At 45.6% G+C, this 22419-nt stretch overlaps 1 protein-coding gene across 2 annotated transcripts in view; it reads right to left on the bottom strand.

Moving 5' to 3' along the window:
- Positions 1-22209, bottom strand: part of LOC119161902 (aurora kinase A-B) — a 28015-nt gene extending 5806 nt beyond the window's left edge. The window contains exons 1-4 of one of the 2 annotated variants that reach the window (XM_075881677.1): positions 22096-22209; positions 8986-9065; positions 615-753; positions 159-307 (exon numbers count right to left, since the gene is read on the bottom strand). In XM_075881677.1, the coding sequence (XP_075737792.1) occupies positions 159-307; positions 615-753; positions 8986-9062 (365 nt within the window). In that variant the 5' untranslated portion in view covers positions 9063-9065; positions 22096-22209. Of the gene's footprint in view, positions 1-158; positions 308-614; positions 754-5595; positions 5691-8985; positions 9066-22095 lie in introns of those variants that run through there. The other variant, XM_075881678.1, reaches the window with a different exon arrangement.
- Between the last annotated feature and the right edge of the window lie 210 nt (positions 22210-22419).

Here is a 22419-nt window from a genome sequence, read left to right as displayed (position 1 = left end):
ACCTGGTCAAGCGCTTAAGCACAGTTTTCCTTTTTTGACCAGTTTGTGCACAAATTTACTGACGCCATTTCTGTGATAAATTGCCACCAAGCAATTCTCGATAGACTGCTGTACATCCTATCGCAGTGTAAAAGAATTTAACAGTCAGACGAACGCACCTGGATGAAGGTGCATGCACGGACCAGCCGAAGTCTGCAATCTTAATCTCGCCATTAATGCCGACGAGAAGATTTTCCGGCTTGATGTCGCGGTGGATGACGTTTTGTGCATGGCAGACCTTGAGCGCATCGCAGAGCTGGTAGATGTACTGAACACAAGAATAGTGAGAAAAGAGAAACCACATCATAAGGTGAACACTTTAGATAGGAATTTCTTGTGTCACTTTTTAATTGACAATAAAGAAACTGAACCAGGACCCATGTACAAACTCGTTTTTTCCAGGGGCTGTTTGAAGTCTTTAGTATTTTACTTCATTATCTTCCAGTAACTATCAGCCCAGGGATAAGAGACTTTGGCATATCACCCTCCCAAAAGTTCTGCCTACCACAGCATGAAATGACACGTGACACACCCGTCTGCAAATTCACAACCGAAAGGCTCGGCTATGTTCTTACAGTGGCAGCTCTCTTGTCAGTGAAACGCCTGGCCGAAGTAAGCTGCTTGTAGAGTTCGCCCTGAGGCGCATATTCCAGGATCAGATAGACCCTCGTCTCATCGTGGAACCAGTTGAACAGGCACAGGATGTTCGGGTGCCTGAAAAACATTTTGCAACAACAGACAAGACATGCTGCTGAAATGACGAGTGCCCACGGATCTGCCAGCTCAAGCTTTTTAACTCTGCTATCGCTCCAAGTTTACGCAGACGTGACATTTCACCGCATAATTCTTTAGAGACTGTAAAATCCCTCTATTGCATTTCATAAAATAAACTACAGAAAAATAATTACATCGTCTCCCACTAAAGGGAACCATGTGGGTATGCGAAGCAGCACTGGTGTTCACTTGCGTTTCCATTTGTATGCGTCCGTGTAGGTTTCATTTGTGTGTGGAGTTGTGTACATGTTGTGTACCGCTTATGTTGCCCCCCCCCCCATTTGTGTGAATTAATGTGTGTGTGTGTGAGTGCCACAAAGTGAACACCCAGCGCTTCTAGGAGAGGGCAACGGAGCGAGCATGTGCAGCAGTATATGAGCGCACAGCTGTGGCAAAGAGATAAACGGGAGAAGAGAAACAAAGCGGAAGCAGCACTGAGCCACCTTCTCCTACGTTGCACTCACATGAAGAGGGGGCCCTTGGCGACTGTTCTCTCCCCCACTGTTTATGCGCCAACTCTCCCCTTTCCTCGCGCACGCGTAAGGAGATACTTGGCGCATGCGCACTAATGGTGGTCATGCTGCATGCTAAGTATGTTGGTATTCTTTCATTGCACCTCCACTGAAACCTAGCCAGTGGCCAGAAATCACATTGCCGTTCATCAGTGTAGCAGCAAGATGCCTCAGCCTGTTGGGCTACCATGGCAAGAAAACTAAGGAACATGGTTCCACAGGTTCGAATGCATATTATTACATTGAGTTTGCTTATTAGTCGAATACAGGAGCAGGAGCATATGGCAGCAAAAATTAGGAGCAAATGTCAATAAACCAGCAAATCAAAACCTTTTGAGAGATACAAAAAAGCACACGTTCAGCAAGCTTCAAATTCATAAGCCATCAGGCTAAGTTCCACAAAGGCATGAAGAGTATTATCGCAGGTCTTTGTAAAATGCCAGTTGTCTTTGCAATATGACACTATTGACAGTCTTCAGCAAAGTGTTCCCAACAACACAGGCACGGTCACAGGCTTTAGATGAAGTTAGGGGTTTTACATGTCGAAACCGAGATACGCCATAACAAGGAGAGCAAATCAATTTCGTGAGATTATCCAAAATACTCCTAAATTTAAGTTCACATACATGCCATTTACATATCCATGGCCCTCACCCCTTTCAAGTTCCATCCTTCCTGGAACTAGAAAACCATGACCAAAAGTCACATCTGTGTTCAAAATATCACCAACATGACCCAGAGACCTACACAGGGGGTGGCACACAAGACCACTGCCCCCCCAAATTTTTTTTTTCACCAAGGCACAGAAAGTGAAAAATAACCCTTGCAAGAGGGTGCCCCTCCCAAAATAAAATTGGTGGCCCCCCTTTCACCCCCTGAAAAAAATTTCTGGCTATGCGCCGGACTGTTTAGCTACCACAGTGGGTGTAACAGCTGGGGAAGGAAACAAAAATCGCAGCATATTCACTCGAAACTTTAGCTAGAGTTCGTTCCCTACTTTTTCTACAAATTATGCCACATACCGAAATTTATGTTCACTGGCTGATTGGAGAACTGCTCGCTGCACAGTTGCGGCACATGCCTCAGTGGGAATGAAAAGAGGACCTGCAACACCTTATCAGCAGGCTTAGAAAACGCTGCTATCCAGTAATCAAGACTATGATGAACACGTGAGGCAAACGATATAGCTCGGCATGCAGCCAGAAATTTAGAACTAACTCACAACGTAGGCTAGAAATCGTTCCTTTTTCTTTGTACAAATGATGCTCTATGCCCAAATTTATAGTCACTGGCCGATTTGAGCATTGTTAGCTGCACAGTTACGGAGGTCACCGTAGAAGACAGACACGCGGCCGTGTGCGTGATCACATTGAAGGTAAGTTGCGTGTTCGAAGAGAAAAAAAGAAAATGTGCTCAAGGTCCTGATTTGCGTGACGTAACTTGTTTCTACCATGCCAACCCTGCCTGCTTTGCTTCCACCGTCCTTGTCGAGACAAGAGAAGAGAGAAAGCAATTTAGTGTGCAAGAAATGTTCGACTTTGCTGATACTTCACAGATTCTAAAGAATCTAAGGGCGATCGATTCATAAGGGAATGTTTTGTGAAATGTTTTTGTTAATGCATATTACTTCAAGGAAAAAACAGATTTTTTTCTAAATGTCAATTTTTTGGTTTTCTATCATGGGAAATGTGCACTTTTTCGCCCAACATTTAGCTGCAGAAAGCTTCCGCCTAGTTTTTTGTTTTTTTATGAAGAGTTACAGGCAAAAATGTGAGACCACCGATCACCCACGAAACTGAAACTGCGAGCTTCGTCTGCATCATCAGATTAGCTTGTTATGTAGTATTTTCTTCGTTATTTAGCTATGATATCAAGTGCTAACGTAACAGTGCTCTAAAAGCATTGTCCACCCCTCATTTTTTATCATAAAAATCATAAACGTCTAACTAAATAAACATATAACATGTTACATGTGTTGTTCGTGCTCAAGCACTGATATGTGAACTTGTCAACCATCAAATTTGCTCTGGTTGACGCTGCGTGTCATTTCAATAATGACAGAAGAAGAACATTTGATATTATAAGCAAATCTGAATCAAGCCTGGTCTCTGCACTGCAAAAGCTTGCCTCAATATTAATTAGCACCTCAGCCTGAAAACACCGTGGTTCTTGTACTGACCATACAATGTCAGCTACAAAACGAAAATGCAGAGTTGCCACTCGAGCGAGGGCGCACAGCAGTAAAGTCCGCGACAAAAGTTGCTGCAAATATTAAAAATTTCAGGACTCCTGATCATCTTGGAAGAATGCTAACATCATCCTAATACATAAGAAAGGAGATAACAAGGACTTGAAGAATACAGGCTGATCAGCTTGCTCTCCATAGGATACAAGCTATTTACAAAGGTAATTTCTAACAAAATTAAGAAAACATTAAAATTCAATCAACCAAAGGAACAAGCAGGATTTAGAACAGGCTAATCAACAATCAAACGCATTCATGCTATCAATCTGCTAAGAGAGAAATGTTCAAAATACAGCCAGCCACTACACATAGCTTTCATAGAATACGAGAGGGCATTTTATGTAGTAGAAATATCAGCAGTTATGCAGACACTGCGGAATCAGGGCATCGACGAAGCATATATAAACATCCTGCAAGAAATCTACATGGGATCAACTGCTACAGTAGTGCTTTATAAAGAAAGCAACAAAATAACAATTAACAAGTGTGTAAGGCAGGGGGACACAATCTCCCCAATGATGTTTAACACGGGCTTAAGGGAGGTTTTCAGAGGCCTAGAATGGGAAATGTTTGGCATAAGTGTTAATGGAGAGTACCTTAGTAAGCTGCCCTTTGCCGATGACATTGCATTGCTCAGTAACTCAGGGGACGAATCCCAATTCATGATTACGGAGTGAGACACCGAGAGCAGAAAAGTAGGTCTTAAATTTATCTGCAGAAAATGAAAATAATGTACACCAATCTCGCAAGAGTGCAGCTCTTCGAGATAGGTAATAGTGCACTTGAATTTGTGAAAGACTGTGTCTACTTAGGACAGGTAGTAACAGCGGAGCAGAACCACGAGATTGAAGTAACTAGAAGAATAAAAATGGGATGGAGCCCATTTGGCAAGCACTCTCAAATCATGACAGGTAGTTTGCCACTATACCTCAAGAGGAAGGTATATAACATCTGCACCCTGCCGGCACTTAGCTAAAGAGCAGAAACCTGGAGACTTACAATAAGAGTTAAGCTTAAATCGAGGATGACTCAGCGAGCAATGGAAAGAAAAATGGTAGGTGTAACCTTAAGAGACAAGAAGAGAGCAGATCGCATCAGGAAACAAACCGGCGTTAAGGATATTATAGTTGAAATCAAGAAGAGGAAATAGACATGGGCCGGGCACATAGCACGTAGACAGGATAACCACTGGTTATTAGGGTAACTAACTAGATTCCCAGAAAAGGCAAGTAGGTTAGGGGGAGACATAAGATTAGGCGGACAGATGTGATTAAGAAATTTGCGGGTATAGATTGGCAGCAGCAAGCAGAGGACCGAGATGAGTGGCGGAACATTGGAGAGGCCTTTGTCTTGCAGTGGACGTAGTCAGGCTGATTATGATGATAATGATTATTATCTGGTGAAAGTGATCTGCTTGTTCCCGTCTATTTTGTCGACATTCTCAGAACTTACATTCCTGCTATTTTTCCGTACGGGAACAGTCATAACTCTTTTGCTAATAAATAGTTTTGAGTAAAACTTGACACAATTCCTTATCAAACTAGTATGCATGCTTTAGTGCCCCATCGCTTGATTGCAGGTTGGGCACCCGTGTAGTGTACAAGTATCCCAAAGGCGTACGGCCACTAGCGGGGGTTCAGTCTTAGCAAGCCGCCGGGCACGCGATAACCGTCGCTGTGGCGAAAACACGGTACTGCTAAAGGTCGTAATACTTGATTGTCTGCAGCAACATCAAAAAACCGTACAGAGCCCGTTGCAAAGGTGCAGCGGGAAAGCAAATGGGCTTATCCATGCCACGGGCGAGAAGTACTACACAGGGGTGCCACGAGCTCGTCTCCGTGGGCAAATGTGATTCACGGTGACACCAGGACAAAGGGCCCGGTTGCTCAAACGAGGGCAAAAACTCCGTGCGCATTGGCTTCAGATAAAGGCGAGCGTCCTCTGCAGGCGCAAGGCGCTGTTGGTGAAGTCCCGATGAGCCCCAAACAAAACCAGTCGACGGACGAAAAAGAAATGCGTGCTTACCTTATGTCGTCTCGGAGAGGTTCTCTCTCACTCCCGACGCACGTGCGCGAAACGTCCCGAGAGACTCCACGCATGGTGCCACAGTCAATATCCGCAACCGGGTGAGAGGAGTTAAACGTCCCTCCCCACTCTCCCAACGCGGCACACCGCGGAGGAGAGGAGAGTAATGCCGGGACATGAGAACGCAGAAAGAGGCGACGGACTAGCCTCGATTCTTGCAACGCAATGAACCTTAATGAGCAAACACCGTGCTACAATATTAAGGGGGGGACGCGGCTTTGAGATCGCGAAAAATGGCAAAAAAATTGATTGTTTGAAACTCAAGTTTTCAGTTTCTGGAACCTTTTTCTATCTGGTTCGAAAATACCTACACTGAAAACCGCGCAGAAGTGCTTTGGAAAATTCGTTTCACCCTCCTAGGAAGGGAAAATTTTTTTGTAAATGGCAAGAAAACGGCGTTTTTCAAAAAATTTTAGCTTCGCGATGCTTGGGCCGGGAGCCGGCTTCTTGAGCTCATCGGAAATAGCATTTCTCTGTCTTTAATTTTCCCGCCTCAGCTGACTCCTTTTTTTAACAACAAGCGAGCAAAAAGCAAATGTTTGAAGGTCGTTTTGAGGCCCTTGATTGGCCGTGGTGGCCATGTTGCCTCAGCTCGCATCGCCATTGGCCCGATGCTCGCTCCGGGAGATCGTCGTCTGCTGCTTGTGCGCCGCGAGGACATGACTCTCGAAAATCGCCACTTTGTGACGTGTTAACGGCTTGATAATCACTTGAGATATAACCACGCTTTAGTTACGAGCAGTAAGCGGATGCGGGATCAGGTTACTACGAGCGGGAGCGCACTCTACAAGCGCCGCGCGTCATCGGAGTCTTCTTTAGCCCTGACTACGCCGACAGTGAAGCTGCGGGCAGGAACGGCGCGCTAGCGCATTCGCGGTGACGTGCTTCTTCGCAAGCAACGAAGCTGAAAGCGGCGGCACAATCTGATTACTACGAGTGGCCGCACCGGATGCACAATCAGATTACTACGAGCGGGCGCGCGGCGGTCTACGAGTGCGGCGCGTCAACGGAGTCGGCTATAGGCTTAACTCCGCTGACAGCGAGACTGCGGGCAGAAACGACGCGCAAGCGCACTCTTGGAGACATGCTTTTTCGCAAGGAATGTACCACATCACTCGCTAGCTCCTCTGAATCACGTACGGGCATTTTACGCATCGGCCGCGGACAACGCAGTCAAGCTCGCCCCCCCCCCCCCCCAACCCTTCACTGCCAAGGGTCGCTCAGAACAGCGGCTAGCAATTTCGCGCGTCGTCATTCGAAAATGAGATGCCAAGTGCAGTGCGTGCCGACTTTTTAGTCTTCGTAGTTACACAATTCGCGCATCGTCATCGAACGCCGCCGGCAAGTGCATCACGTGCCGGCTGCACTGTCCACGCGGCCGCGCACCCCACGATCATATGAAGTGCTGTCAATAAGCTTTTGTGATGAAGTTCTGACGTGCTTGGAGGCGTGCTTGATATCGCCATGAACGTCCATGAATGTTCCGAGGTTAATGAATTGCTGTAGATTAGAGTTTCCGCGACCGGCTGTATGATGATGCGTTTTACAGCAAGAGCGGCGAAAGAGCATGTATGAATCAGGAGCACGAATTTTTATATGCCTATTTTGTGTCATTAATTATTGTGCAAGAAATCCCCGTGCCACCAGTCTTCTGCCCATAATTTTGTTATTGAGAAAGAAGGCGTAGGCCGTCATGATGTGATCCTTATTTCTGATGCAATAAGCCTCTCTCCAAATAAAGAAAAGTTCAGTGAATATTTGTAATCAAGTACCTAATTACACTAATTACAATTTCAGCACAAAAAGTATGTGTAATAATTTCAGTATATGGTTTTATTCAATTGACAATCTTTTGTGTCATACCTATCACACCACTGCTTCATGCAAAGAACTTGGTTTGAAATCCATACTTGTTCTTTGTAAATCATGAAAAGGAGTAAATCGTGAAAAGAAGTCAAATATCTCAAGACAAACCAGAGATCACAATTTTTAGGTGTCTTAGAGACGTAAAGAAAGTTCAAACTTTAAGCGCAGCTTTCTCAATACTGTTTTTTTTTGACATTATGCTCAGCCCCTCCACATGGTTCAATGAAGAAATAATTTGTTTCTCGTAAAATATTTGTGGTATCACTTCAAAATTTTTTTGAAAGCATTGTGAGGTAATTGTTAGTGTCGGTGCCAATTTTCATCAATATTCAACGAGAAACAAAAAAGTTCATTGAAAAACGCCTGTCGAAAACTTCGACAGGCTTTTTCTCACAAGTGTATTTTGGACATTGTGCATTGCTCGTGGAAAAATTAGCACGGGAACAATTAGACCGATTTTGATTCTGTTTTTTCCCCTGAATTCCTGAACACTGCTTGTGGGTACAGCAATCTTGACTTTCTGTTTTATGGCCCTGTTATTTTTCTAGACGATGATTTGTTCCTGCCACTGTTTCTGACAATGTATGTCGGCAGCCATGATGATCTCTAAAAAAAGAGTACTTAATAAAAACTTCTGAGAGTGTCATACCCTGTAGCTTTCTTTTGAGTAAAGATCAACACCATTCGCAGCTTCTTGGCATGTTTTCATGCCAGGAAAGGCCAGCAGCTTCCTGGCCTTTCCACGAGCAGACCATGTATTTGTATCGTGCAGCATTATGTAACTTGAGAACTGCTGAAGATATCATGATGAAACTGCATATTTCCCAATTCGAGACACTTATGAATATGCATGCCAAATTTCATTGCTGTAGGTCAACAAACCAAAAGTTTTTTTCAATGCCACCTCCCCCCTTAAATATGGCTGCCTGTTATACTTATGTGCCTTTAGTACTAGTAGATAATTTCTGGGTATTCATTCAATAAGAATTTTTTCAAAATATTCACCAGATCTCATTTGTTTTGGTTCACTGCACAGGCTAAAGCTTTTTTATTTCCCTATGTCCCTACAAAAATAATATTCTGAGTTACAAGTAAAACTTGAGTTACAAGTATTGGTGTAAGGCCTACCTTTAAAAAATCTTTTTAATTATGAAAAGGTTACAAAAAATGTGATTGTTTATAATGCTCACATGTGCCTAAAATGGTGTGCTTTATATTGCAGACTAATATTCTGTAATGATTATTGCCTTAAAAAACATTTTTGACTCTTGGCCTCGTACCTTAACAACGCAGGCGAGGAAAACAGATATCTGCCGTAAGCTGTCATAATTAGAGATAAAAAGAAAAACAGTGGCGCGGTCATCGCTGTTACGGAAGAACGTACATTGGATGGCGTAACAAGCCTGCCAACGTCTCATTGTGTATGATAGCCGCACTACATTCAGCGTCAAAAATTAAGCTCACCTGAGATGAGACTGGATCTCAATCTCCCGTCGAAGTTGATGCTCCATTCCGCTCTTCTGAAGCTGAGACTTGAACATGACCTGAGCAAAGAGCATCACGCTCAGTTTGGTTCTCATTCGATGGACTTTACGAAACAACAGTGGTCATATGCACACAACAGTGCAGTAAAATTTGACAATACTGTACGTCTTGAGATGAGCCGATCTGTCATTTACACAAGTGTCACCAAGTAATAGCGATTGCCGCTGCTCATGCACCTTTGAGAATACCGAAGCGCCAGCAATCATTTCTATGTTCACAAGTTTTACAACTCCAATTTGTGATGTTCATCTTATGAGATCAAATGTGCTTCTTTCACTATATATAAAATAGGGGAAAACATCAAAGAAGCTTTGATTGATTTGATTGATTTGTGGGTTTTAACGTCTCAAAACAACTATTTGATTATGAGAGACGCCGTAGTAGAGGGCTCCGGAAATTTTGACCACCTGAGATTCTTTAACGTGCACCCAAATCTGAGTACACGGGCCTACAACATTTCCGCCTCCATCCGAAATGCAGCCACTTCAACCGTGATTTGAACTCGCGACCTGCGGGTCAGCAGCCGAGTACCTTAGCCACTAGACATCCGTAACGGGGCATCAAAGAAGCTTTATTCCACTGAGTCAGTAGTTACTGCTTGACGTTATAATTATAATAATACAAGGTAATAGATAACGATGCCAAAGAAAGCAAATCAGATAGGCTTGTGTGAATGATAGTAGTGTATTCAAATTCAAATTAATGAACATTTCAACGTATTCGCAATGAACCAATAAATGTATAGTATATTATTCCGCACGCAACTGCCTTTAAAAGCAACTTTTCTGTAGTGTAATAATGCTAAGCCAAAAAAGTACCTGTCCAGGAGAAATCCGCTCTGCCGCGAAGCCCCCCTCCCCCTCAAATTTAAAGTGTCCCGCAACATTTCTTGAGCATGGTCAGAAAATGCTGCCAATCAGCACTCGAGGCTAACGAGAACACGCAAGCCAAATTTTATAGCGCAGTACACGGCCTTGAATTCACAATAAATTCTCAGTCAGCTAAAAACTGCTCTCTTCTCTCAGCAAATGATACCACAAGCTCAACAATCACTCGTCACAACCATTGTATCAGCCACTGGCTGATTTGAGCATGGTGCGCTCAGTCATTACTAGGGGTTGCTGCAGACAGCCGCAACTTGTCTACATGAACGTGCGGGATAACATTGAAAGGTTGCGTATTCGAAGAAAAGAAAAAAAGAGCGTGATCTTCTTTCCCAGTGCCATCCCTCCTTGCTTAGCTTCCTCCTCTTTTGTCAGGACGAGAGAAGAGAATGCAACTGCAGTGGGAAACAAATCTTTGCAACTCCGCTTGTACTGGACAAATTCTAAAAATTTTTGCTGTGGTGAATTCACGAGGCAATAAGCTTCGTTACTGAAGCCATTCCATGGCTACTTGAACAAGTGTTGCAAGGCACTTTTCAATAAGCATATTACCCTCAAATCAATTTATCATTTAATTAAGCCTAAAAGCTTGTTATGACTGCTTATATGCTCGTAAGTAAATAAATTTTGATATCTTACGTATTTTACAGGTCATCACTCACACCCTACTGAAAGTTAAATCCTGCTACTACTCAAAGTTATTTTGACTTTCTTTGAACAAAAGAAATAGAGGTCCTATTTCAATTTTGAAGAAATAATGTACAGGTTAGTTAGGTGACGATAAATATGTCCATTTTTCTTTGTATATCATATATACTATTCGAATTCTCTTCAAAATTATTCTACTAAGATCACTATTCACTTTGAACCTAGAATTTACTACTCGCACAAGCCTAACATGAAATGTTATTAGAAATAATTGAAATTTACATGTTGAGAAAGAAAAGCAGATGAAGAGATAACTCGCCACGAGCAGGGACCAAACCTTTGACTTTAGAATAATGCATCTGATGCTCTACCTAATGAGCTACACCAGCGGTCATCCCTCCATCCACTTTATGGGGTGTGTGCGTGCATTTAAACACGAGAGTGTCAGTCAGCGCAGTCAGCAGGTATTACAGCAAGCGTGGAATATTTTTTGCCTGTTGGCATCACATATCATGTTATCTTACTACATTATGTTAGTAAATCGTATTGTTCATTGCAAAAGCTGTCACGGTCACTTGAGCGTTATAATATATGCAAATGAGTTTTTATGCAGCTTGCACTGTACTTTTACACAAAATAACCGTACGTTACCACTGCTCATTTAAACTTGGTAGCATAGCCCTAATGAAAGCCTGTCAAGGCCACTATCATCCATTTTTAGCTTTCTTTAGCAACCAAGCAGATCCCGCAGTGTAAATCAGCAGTTTTCAAAATATTCATGAAGTATCAAAAGTAGGCACATCACACAGAGACTAGTTTTACTCTTTACAGACTTCTCAACGATCAGTGCCCTGAAGCGCTGCTCATTCTCAGCATTCTCCCATGCGCCAGATCCTAGCACTCATGACACATTCCCGCACCGAACCACAGCACTTGCTTTTAAAGGGGCCCTGAAACACTTTTTAAAGTAACCATGGAACGAATTCACAGGAAATGTTTATTGCCTCACAAATTCAACGCCAGAAAATTTCTAAGAATCCGTCCAGTGCGAGTGGAGTTACAAAAATTTGCTGTATGCTACAATTACATTATCTCTCCTCTCGTCCCGACAAAAGCGCTACAAGCTAAGCACAGAGGGATGGCCAAGGCAAACAAAATATGTCACGTGACGCGTCGTGACCTTGAGGAATTTTTTAATTTCTTTTTTTGAATTTGCGGCTTTTTCAGTGTGATCGCGCAGCATATCGCGACGATCTCTGTAACAACCGAGTGTACCACGTTCAAATCAGCTAATGGCTGATAGGTGGGCTTACTACGAGTGATTTTTGAGCATCTTCCGTCAATTCACGACATAAAAGAAAGCAATTTTTAGCTGACCTTGATAATTCACTGTGAATTCCAGGCCATATGTTGCGCCATAATATTTTGCTCAAGTGTTGTCAGGAGCCTCTACTACTGATCGGCAGTGTTTTATGAGCATGCTCAAAAAGTGTTGCAGGGCCCCTTTAATAATAAATCATTTGTACGGTTTCGCACCAAAACCACAATATTGTTGTGTGACATTAGGAACGAATGAGGAACCATCAGACGGACGATGGAGACAACGAAGGTGATTTCACTTGTGTTGTTGTCCCGCCATTTTGCCTGCAGCTTCCCGAAATTCTACCTTTATATTTTGTAAATATATATATATCTTTCATTCATACTCTCAACCCCGCGACATTTGGCGGAGATGTTGGCAACAACATGACATGAGTAAACTTCGAAGTGGCCAAGGTTTGGTTTTTTCCACCATGGCAAGCCAGGGGCCCGCTCCTGCCGAAGCGATCACAACAACACAAGCGTGATCGCCTACGTCGTCTGTGATGGTTTCTCATTCATTCACGATGTGTAGCATATACCCTCCCCCCCGCCCCATTATGAGTGACTCCACAGAAGAAGGCCCCACAAATTTACACCATCTAATGTTCCTCTTAACATGGAGCGAGATTTAGAGAGTTTTATTATTTGACTGTACAGCAGATTTTAAAAAGCTATGGCTATAAATTCTGCAAAACATTTTTAAAATACACGCGGGTTGCATTACAACCCAAAAATATTTTTAAATTGTAGATGGTGTTCTGTATACTGTTTTAGTTTTTCTTGTTCTTCTTGTTAATATACACTACCTGCAGATCACTGCAATTTCGCACAAGGGCAGCTATCGAAGGTTTATTGAAGTGGAACTAAAATTGCGAGCAGACTACGAAAACTGCTTTTTTAGACTTGTCACTGCATCACAGTTGCCACATATGAAGGTTATCTTTTATAATAAAAAATATATAAATGCAGTGCCTAGGCTTCAGTTTTAGTTATGTAAGTACCGCTAAGAAACATGTGGGAGAATCTTTGTTTATGTCATGAAGCTCCCCAGAAAAAGGTACTCAAACTCGGAAACAACGTAGAGGTACACCCACATTTTCTGTCACACTTTCAAAGAAGAAGGCCCAAAAATGATTTTTGGAACCGCGAGCACTCAAGGGTGACAAATTTTCTGAGAGATAAAAAAATTCTGCGTCAGACGATTGAGAAATCTCAAAATCAAGTTTTCCGACAAAACGAAGTCTTGCTCAACCTTAATGTGTATAGATGTCACACGTTGCACGAGTCTTTAGCATTTCGCCTCCGTAGAAAGGCAACCACTGCAGCTAACATCGAACCACCGACTTTCGAGTCGGCAGCTGAGCAGTGCAACCACCATACCACCCCAGCGGACCACCACTTTCATTTAAAGCGGAAGCTGTTATGAGATCACAACTCGGGTCACGGGTGGTGCCGTAGTTCTTTGTTCGCCTCTCCCGCCGTTGTCCGTAACCACTTCGCAGGAAAAAAGATCAAAAAAATCACAGCATATCCACGGGGTGAATGATGACGAGTGGGCAAAGCTCCGGAGAGTATCATCAGTAAAGCCGTGAATTTTCCGTGTGTAATTCGCCCAGTCGATCATGATATAAGTAGATCGTGAGAAACACTGTGTGTGTATATATAGAAATCAACTTTTATTTGTTCTTAGAGACGATGAATGGCTTGCGATGTCCCTTCATTATGATGGCTTTATGGTCCTTGAAATGAAGAGTGACCGGTTCCTGTATAGGAACTGCTCACCTGCCTCGCGAGTTCACACATTAGAATTCTACCTGCGAGCAAGCGCCGCAGCAACCTTGAGCGATTTACGCTCCGCAGCCGTGTCCATCCAATGACTCCGAGCGTGTAGGCACTGCGCCATGTGGCTCATGATGCAGACAGAAATTAGGTGCCTTCTTTCTTCTTCTAGAATCACTCAACGACTCTGAGCGCGCGCCAACAGCGAAAAAATTTCATTAAAAAGCTCCCCTAGCGTACGTCGCCGAACAAATGCACTCCACCAATGATACGTTCTTCATGTGACAGAATTCAAATTACAACATCTCACACCTTTCATCATCAACTACAAGAACCGCCATGTAGTTTTAAATTTATTATGTTTTAAGCTTATAAACCACAAGTATCGCGATCTAGTTTAAACTTTATCAAATACAAGCATAATCAACTACAAGTACCGCCATTGGTGCCCATATACTTCACCAACAACAAACCCCATGGGATGTACAGACCCACGCCCTAAGGAGCTTCGCCCCTAAAAAATCTAGCACCAATGACACAGTGGAGCTCAAACCAGGGTCCGTTGCGTAGCAGCCCATAGTTCTACCATTCATTCGTGCCGGTGCTTGAGACTTGTTCACTAACTTTCCTTTGACAGTCTTGACGCCGGGAAAGGAATCGCATTGAAATGAGTAAAGAAGTGTTTTATAACAGCAAAAGAACAACCAGGTGTCCGACAATGACAATAGTGTAACGAGTGGGTCCTCCAATGCTCTAACCCACTACAATATCTTTTTCTTGATCACCTATTCACTGTGGCGCATCCCCACTTCAGCCATGATTCCTTGTCATCGTCAGCCACTGCATGAACAATAGGCACAAATTTCCTTGCAAGTGTGTAGCAGATACCAAACTTCTAAGAAGAATGACGAAGGATAGCAAAGTGAATGCCGGCCTACTGCCCAGAAATTATTATCATTAATGCTGTAGTGGGTACCCAGCAAGAGTGCTTGCAGCAGTTATCCAATGAGTGTTTAGAAAAGGCTCTGAAAGGTCGCTTTCTAGCTTTCGCTGTAACTGTGCTGCACTTTCCGCGCAGGCCTGGCGTTTTTTCATTGAGGTACCTTTACAGGGAAAGCAGTTGTGTGTTCCAGATGAGATGAAGCCATGTCAAGGTCAGAGTTTGTTTTGTTGTACGGAAGCAGTGAGCGTTGCATAGGGAAATTGAGCATATCATCTCGGCTCTCATTCAAACTGCAACTTTCTCTGGAAGGGTGCACGCTATTCGATTTGACATTTCAACAGTTTCTATACGACACAGCTGTTTGCATGAAGCCACACAGATGCGATTTTGAGGCATTGCAAAAGGGACGTTTTTCGTTTTCTCACAAAGCAAAATTATTGCTCTCCACACACCGAAGTAAGTCAACACACATGAAATATTTTACTTTGACCTTCAAGTTTTTGTCGCTGATTTTCTGCAAGCCAGTCCACCACAATGAACATTACCTCAACGAATCAATTCAACTCAGTTTATTCACCTTAAGGGTCACCCGATGCAGATATTACATGAGGGGTGGGTTAACAATCTTTCACATGATTTGCAAACTAAAAAGTTTCACAATGGTTATTTACACATTGCTGGAGCAAGGATGGGCAGGTAATGGTGCCAACATCAGTAAGAGAAAATTGATCATGTGAAAAATTGTCAGATGTTCTTGTTTGACATTATAGCATTGCTATTTTCTTAAATATTGCCACCAGCACGTAGTGGGTTGACAGCAAAAGCGGCTCTCAATCTGGAGGAAAAAAAAGATCGCGTGCTTCTTTGCTCGAGAGCCAGCCACGACTGACGCATCGTCCTAGTGCTAGCTACCTGGTGGTTTAATAAATCCCCCAGTACTTGTGACTCATCGTGACAAACTGGTGGAAGTGCTGGGTAGTCTCACGGATGCTGCAGACCCCCCCCCCAGGAAGCCACGATACGAGTCCAGTGCCAGTCAATACTCCCGTGCATCGGACCAGCCGCCAAATTAGGGGATTGCCTCCGGAAGCCGACGATACTGCTCCCACCGCGTCGACAAACATGACCAGCGCTTCGGTGCAAACCTCGGCAACCGGCACGGGAAGCACGACGTCGAACCGCTACACGTTGGAAAGCCCACGCGCACCGGCGACGTTCCATGGCTCGGAGCACGAGGACGTTGAGGACTGGTTGGCGGATTTCGATCGCGTAGCCACCTTGAATCAGTGGGACGACGCGGCGAAACTGGGTCGTGTCTACTTCTATCTCGAAGACGGGGCACGTACGTGGTATCAAAACCGAGAGGAACAGCTGACGACGTGGCCCGAATTCTCTCGTAGACTTCTGCAGACGTATGCCAGCGCTGATCGCCAAGAACGAGCTGAACGAGCTATTCTGGCCCGCGTCCAGCTGCCAAACGAAACTGTGACCACGTTCGTCGAAGACATGACGCGCCTCTTCCGACGGGCCGATTCAAGAATGACGGAGGACAAGAAGTTGCGTCACTTGATGCGCGGTGTCAAGGACCAGTTTTTTGCCGGCCTCGTGCGAAGTCCTCCTAAGACGGTCGCGGAGTTCTTGTCCGAGGCCGTGACAATGGATAAAATGCTGCAGCAGCGATCCAACCAATACGACAGGCAAGTCAGTGGCATGTCTACTGCCGACATTTTCACCGCCACTAGAACCAACAACGACTGTCTACGTGAACTCATCCGTGATATAGTACGTGAAGAGTTGCAAAAGGCTGGTGTAACACCTCATCCTACAGTCAACTCTATTGCAACTGTGATCAAGGATGAGCTGCACGAGGCCCTCCGGGACACCTTGCCTCATGATACAGCTGTGCCAGCTTCTGCTGAATACCGCCGTGAGACAACCTACGCGGAAGCCTTGAAACGCCCTGCTGCAACGCCGCCATTATTCGTCCATCCTGTTCCTGCTGTTTCACTACAGTCAGCGCAGCACATACAGTACTACGAAGGCACGTACACGCCACCACCGTTGGCCTTTGTCTCTGGTGCTTCTGTCGCCCATCGTTCAGTGCAACCAGTTCAGTACATCGACGATCGGCGCACGTCTCCTCGAAAGTCTGGTGTTTGGCGCACACCTGATCGCCGGCCTCTGTGCTTTCACTGCGGAGAAGCTGATCACTTGTACCGCCAGTGCCCATATCACCATCTTGGGCTTTGTGGCTTCTCTGCGTACTCACCGCCACCCCGTTACGGCCAGAGACCGCGCGACATCGAAAACTACCTCTCCCAGCAGCATGCACCACCATCTGCCGGGTGCCAGTCGCGCTCGCCATCACCGAGGCGATATCCATCAACGCCCCAGCGGTATTCCACCACACGGTCTCCCAGCCCCCGACGGGAAAACTAGCCAAAGCGACCTCTGGGGGCGGGGTCGCTGAACGTCGAAGCGCTGAAGACCTCCTATTGACGCAGAACTGTACAGAAACCGGCCCGACATCACATACTGCTGCAAAGGATGGCCGACTTTCACTCGACATAGTAGTGATAATTGATGGTTGTGCAGTTAATGCGTTAGTGGACACCGGCGCAGACTATTCCACACTGAGCGGGAAACTGACAACGCAGCTGAAGAAAGTCATCACGCCGTGGCATAACTCGCAGATTCGGACAGCTGGTGGCCACGTCGTTACTCGACTGGGTGCCTGCACAACTAGAATACAGATTCAAGGGTACAGCAAGCTGCCTTGTTCTACGCGAATGTTCCCGTGACGTCATTCTGGGAGTTGACTTTCTACAAGAAAATGGAGCTATCATTGATCTGCAAGAGCGCCGCGTCACGTTCTCAGCCCAGCGAGCAATCAACGTGCAGGATGGTGGAAGGCGTGTCGACGTACTCCGTATTTCTGAACAGAGTGTGACGCTTCCTCCACGAACAAGTGTTCTAGTCGACGTAACATGCTGTGGTTTGGGCGATGGCGATGTGGTGGCTGAGACAAATTTAGAACACCTCCTGCAGCAAGGCATTTGTGTAGCTAGAAGTGTAATACACCTTCGTGATGGTCGATCTGAATTGCTCGTAACCAACTTTAGCAACGAGCATCGACATCTTTTCCGTGGCACTTCGATAGCGTTTGCCCACGAAGTAGCAAACGTCACCAACTGTTTCACGTCGGAAATAGTGGATACCGCCGACACGTCAATGAGTAATATTGACATCAATCCTGATCTGTCCACCGTTAACCAGACTGCACTACGAGCGCTCTTGTTCGAGTTCAGGTCTTCCTTCGCAACTTGCTCAAAGATCCGCCAGCCGTCCATCACTCAACACAGGATCATCACGTACGAGGACGCACGTCCGATACACCAGAACCCCTACCGCGTGTCGGCCAAAGAACGTGAAGCAATACGTACGCAAGTCACCGAGATGCTTGACGATGGCGTTATTGAACCATCTAACAGCCCGTGGTCATCTCTTGTCGTACTTGTCAAAAAGAAGGACGGGTCGCTACGCTTCTGCGTCGACTACCGAAAGCTTAACAACGTGACGAAAAAGGATGTGTATCCGCTGCCACGTATCGACGATTCACTGGATAGACTTCGTCGTGCCCATTATTTCACTTCTCTCGATCTCAAAAGCGGGTATTGGAAAATTGAAGTAGATCAGCGAGACCGTGAGAAAACAGCCTTTGTGACTCCAGACGGCCTATACCAATTTCGAGTGCTTCCTTTTGGCTTGTGTTCAGCACCGGCAACTTTCCAGCGAATAATGGACACTGTCCTCGCAGGGCTCAAGTGGCAGACTTGTCTTGTCTACCTTAATGATGTGGTGGCCTTCTCTACCACGATTGAGCAGCACCTTCACCGCCTGCGCAGCGTGCTGGAGGCTATCCAATCGGCGGACCTCACACTAAAGCCACAGAAGTGCCACTTCGGCTATAAAGAACTAAAATTTCTTGGACATGTAGTTAGCGCCGAAGGAATCCGTCCCGATCCGGACAAGCTTGCCGCTGTTGCCGAATTACCAGCTCCTTTCGATAAGAAAGCCGTCCGGCGCTTACTTGGTTTGTGCGCCTACTATCGCCGATTCATTCATGGCTTTTCACAGATAGCAGAACCTCTGACTCGTCTCACAAGGGACGACACACCGTTTGTCTGGGAAAACGAGCAACAAGCAGCTTTTGATGAGCTTCGACAGCGCATGCAATCAGCGCCCGTTCTCGCTCATTTTGACGATGATGCTGACACGGAGGTCTATACCGACGCTAATAACATTGGGTGCAGTGCTCGTTCAGCGTCAAGAGGACATCGAAAGAGTGATAGCCTACGCCAGCCGCTCTCTATCCCGTGCCGAGGCGAATTATTCCACTACGGAGAAAGAGTGCCTCGCAGTCGTGTGGGCAATCACCAAGTTCCGCCCGTACCTTTATGGTCGTCCCTTCAAGATAGTGACGGACCATCACGCGCTCTCTTGGTTGGCAAGCCTGCGTGACCCTTCAGGTCGGCTAGCACGGTGGAGTTTGCGGCTACACGAATTTGATGTCACCATCGTCCATAAGTCCGGCCGTAAGCATGAAGACGCTGACACACTGTCACGCGCACCCCTTCATGTCGTCAGTCAGGAAGCAGAGGAAGACGAAGGCTTTCTGGGCGCCGTTAGTGCATCAGACTTGAGCAAACGACAGCGAGATGATGCAGAGATTCGTCCAATCATTGATCATTTAGAGGGCCAGGGCGCAATCATACCACGTCATTTATCCCGCTCGTTGACGTCGTTCTGCCTACGAGACGGTGTGCTGTACAAGAAGAACGCTCGTTCGAACAATCGTGCTTACCTCCTGGTGGTTCCTCGAGACATGCGACACGACGTCCTCTTCGCTTGCCATGACGAACCCACATCCGGTCATCTGGGCTACTCAAGGACACTTGCCAGAGTGAGCGAGAGGTACTATTGGCCAGGACTTTCAGCAAGCGTAAAGAAGTACGTAAAGAGCTGTCGGGAATGTCAGCGCCGAAAGCAACCGTCTGTTAAGCCAGCTGGTTTGCTTCAGCCCATTGAAGCACCCTGCACGCCGTTCGACCAAGTCGGCATGGACATTCTGGGGCCATTTCCTATGTCTGCGGACAGCAACAAATGGGTGATCGTCGCGACCGACTATTTGACACGCTACGCTGAAACCCAGGCGATCCCACGAGCCACGGCTTCTGAGGTAGCACAATTTTTCATGCGCCACATTGTGTTACGACACGGTGCTCCTTCCAGTGTAATAACGGACAGAGGGACGGCATTCACGGCGCAGCTTACGGACGAAGTTTTCAAACTGAGCAACACCAGACACCGAAGGACAACTGCGTACCACCCGCAAACCAACGGACTTACTGAACGACTGAATAAGACCCTCGCAGACATGATCTCAATTTACATCGACGTACAGCACAAAACGTGGGACCGGATCTTGCCTTACGTGACCTTCGCGTATAATACCGCCGTGCAAGAGACCACGCGATTCACGCCATTTCGGCTTCTCTACGGCCGCGAAGTGCAGACCATGCTAGACTCAATGCTACCGTGTCAGGACGAAGACGAGTTGGCAACAGACGCCGAAGAATTCGCAGAGCGTGCCGAGGAAGCCCGGCAGCTCGCGCGACTGCACATCGGCCAGCAACAGCAGGCAGACGCACGACGCTATAATACCCGCCACAGAGAAGTGTTTTACAGCCCCGGAGATCAAGTTTGGGTGTGGACGCCCGTCCGCCGCCATGGCCTCAGTGAAAAGTTGCTGAGCCGGTACTTTGGCCCATATAAAGTGTTACGTCGCGTCAGTGACGTGAACTACGAAGTGGTTCCGGACTCAACACCCCATGCACGGAGCAGGACACGGCTGAGGCCGGACGTAGTTCATGTGTTGCGCATGAAGCCATTTATTGCGCGTTGTTCGTAACTTTTCCTTTACCGTACAGCGTTTTTTGTGTTTTTTGTTCATTTTGTGAACTTACTTTCTCGTTCATTGACGTTTCCTATGTTGGCACGCTCTTCAATTTTTACTTTCACTTCATCCGAATTTCCATTTTTTTTCACGTGCCTATGTAGTAGCATCGCGGTGCTGCTGTGTACTTTCCTTTCCTCTTTTTGGTACTTCTTTTTTTTCTTTTCGGAAGGGGCGATAATGCCACCAGCACGTAGTGGGTTGACAGCAAGAGCGGCTCTCAATCTGGAGGAAAAAAGAAGATCGCGTGCTTCTTTGCTCGAGAGCCAGCCACGACTGACGCATCGTCCTAGTGCTAGCTACCTGGTGGTTTAATAAATCCCCCAGTACTTGTGACTCATCCTGACAATATTGTTTGAGACTACCCTACACAATGACTACAGGCAACCCGATCCAGACGATATGACTATATCACCATCAACACATTCTCTCTTAGTTTGGGAACTTATACCCGTGCCACACGGGCAGAGAAAATGGCATTTACCTCTTAATGCCTTAAGATTGAATGTCAATCGCGCGGTGCCACACGGATGAATGAAATGGCATTCGGCCAAATGCCATTCGTCACCTAATGCTATTGCCAAAACTCATTCAACTGAGTTTTGGCAATAGCCGGAAAATACTGTAAGATCTTCAGCTGGAAGATACTGTAAAATAAATGCGACAGGCACCATTTTCCTTTAAGCTGTGGATCTGACAAGCATTGGCCTAGGTGTAGCTTTGGCATTTGCTTTGGACGTGTAGCAGCGCCGCCGAAAAAAAATTTCATTCAGGAAATCAATGCCTTCGCTACCGAATGCCATTTTCTATGCCTGAGTGTCTTGCATGCTTTTGGTGTTGCTGCATGACAATTCACTTATCTCTTTTTTTATGCACCTCCAGCACATGAAAGGTCTGCCACTGCTAGCCTCGTGAATTATTGTCTCCTTGTGACGTCACACTGCAATGACATGTTACTGGGAAATCACCCCCACGATTCCACAACCAGCAGCGGTATTGATATATTCAACGCCTATTTAAACACCACATCACTACTTTTAAGGCACTCGACACCAGTGTTGTTACTTACAACAAGAATCTGAAAATATATAAAATTTGTGTCAGCACTCCTTTGATGCCGTTATAAACACTCTAGCTATGGTGTTATCTATGCACCATACTACTTTGCTCGTGATGCATTGACCTTGGAAGGTGCTATTTAAGAATAAACACATGCACAGTAAACAAATACATTTGTTAGTGAGCAATTTTATCATTACATTACCTGCAGTGCGCAATTAAACTGGGACGACCATGTTCGTTAGCAGCTACATGTTTAGAATGCAGGAAGTATTACTTTCCTGAGCTGGCATGCTTGTCAGTGCCAAAACACGGCTGCAGACAAGCTTCAAACTTACCTTCAGTGCCACGACGTACTTGGTTGTCTTCTCGCGTGCGAGGTACACATTGCCAAACTTGCCTTTGCCAAGTGGCCGACCAATCTCAAAGTCCTGGAGACACCACTTCTTGACCGACCTGCAATGATAACAGAATGGTGAGTACAGTTGATGGGGGTAGGACATTGATGAACGAAGTTGAATGACAGCGATGATAAGATTTCATATGCCGAAAGCGACACGATGAATTATGCGCACGTACCAAATCCCCAGATTCCTCACCTTGCGCGTAGCCTCACCTTGCGATTGTACGCGTGTAGCCATAAATCTCCCGATAAACTGCCT

The sequence above is a fragment of the Rhipicephalus microplus genome, chromosome X (assembly GCF_043290135.1).
Source record: "Rhipicephalus microplus isolate Deutch F79 chromosome X, USDA_Rmic, whole genome shotgun sequence".
NCBI lineage: Eukaryota > Metazoa > Arthropoda > Arachnida > Ixodida > Ixodidae > Rhipicephalus > Rhipicephalus microplus.
Note: the sequence above shows the minus strand (reverse complement) of the source record. Positions and strands in the feature narration are given on the sequence as shown.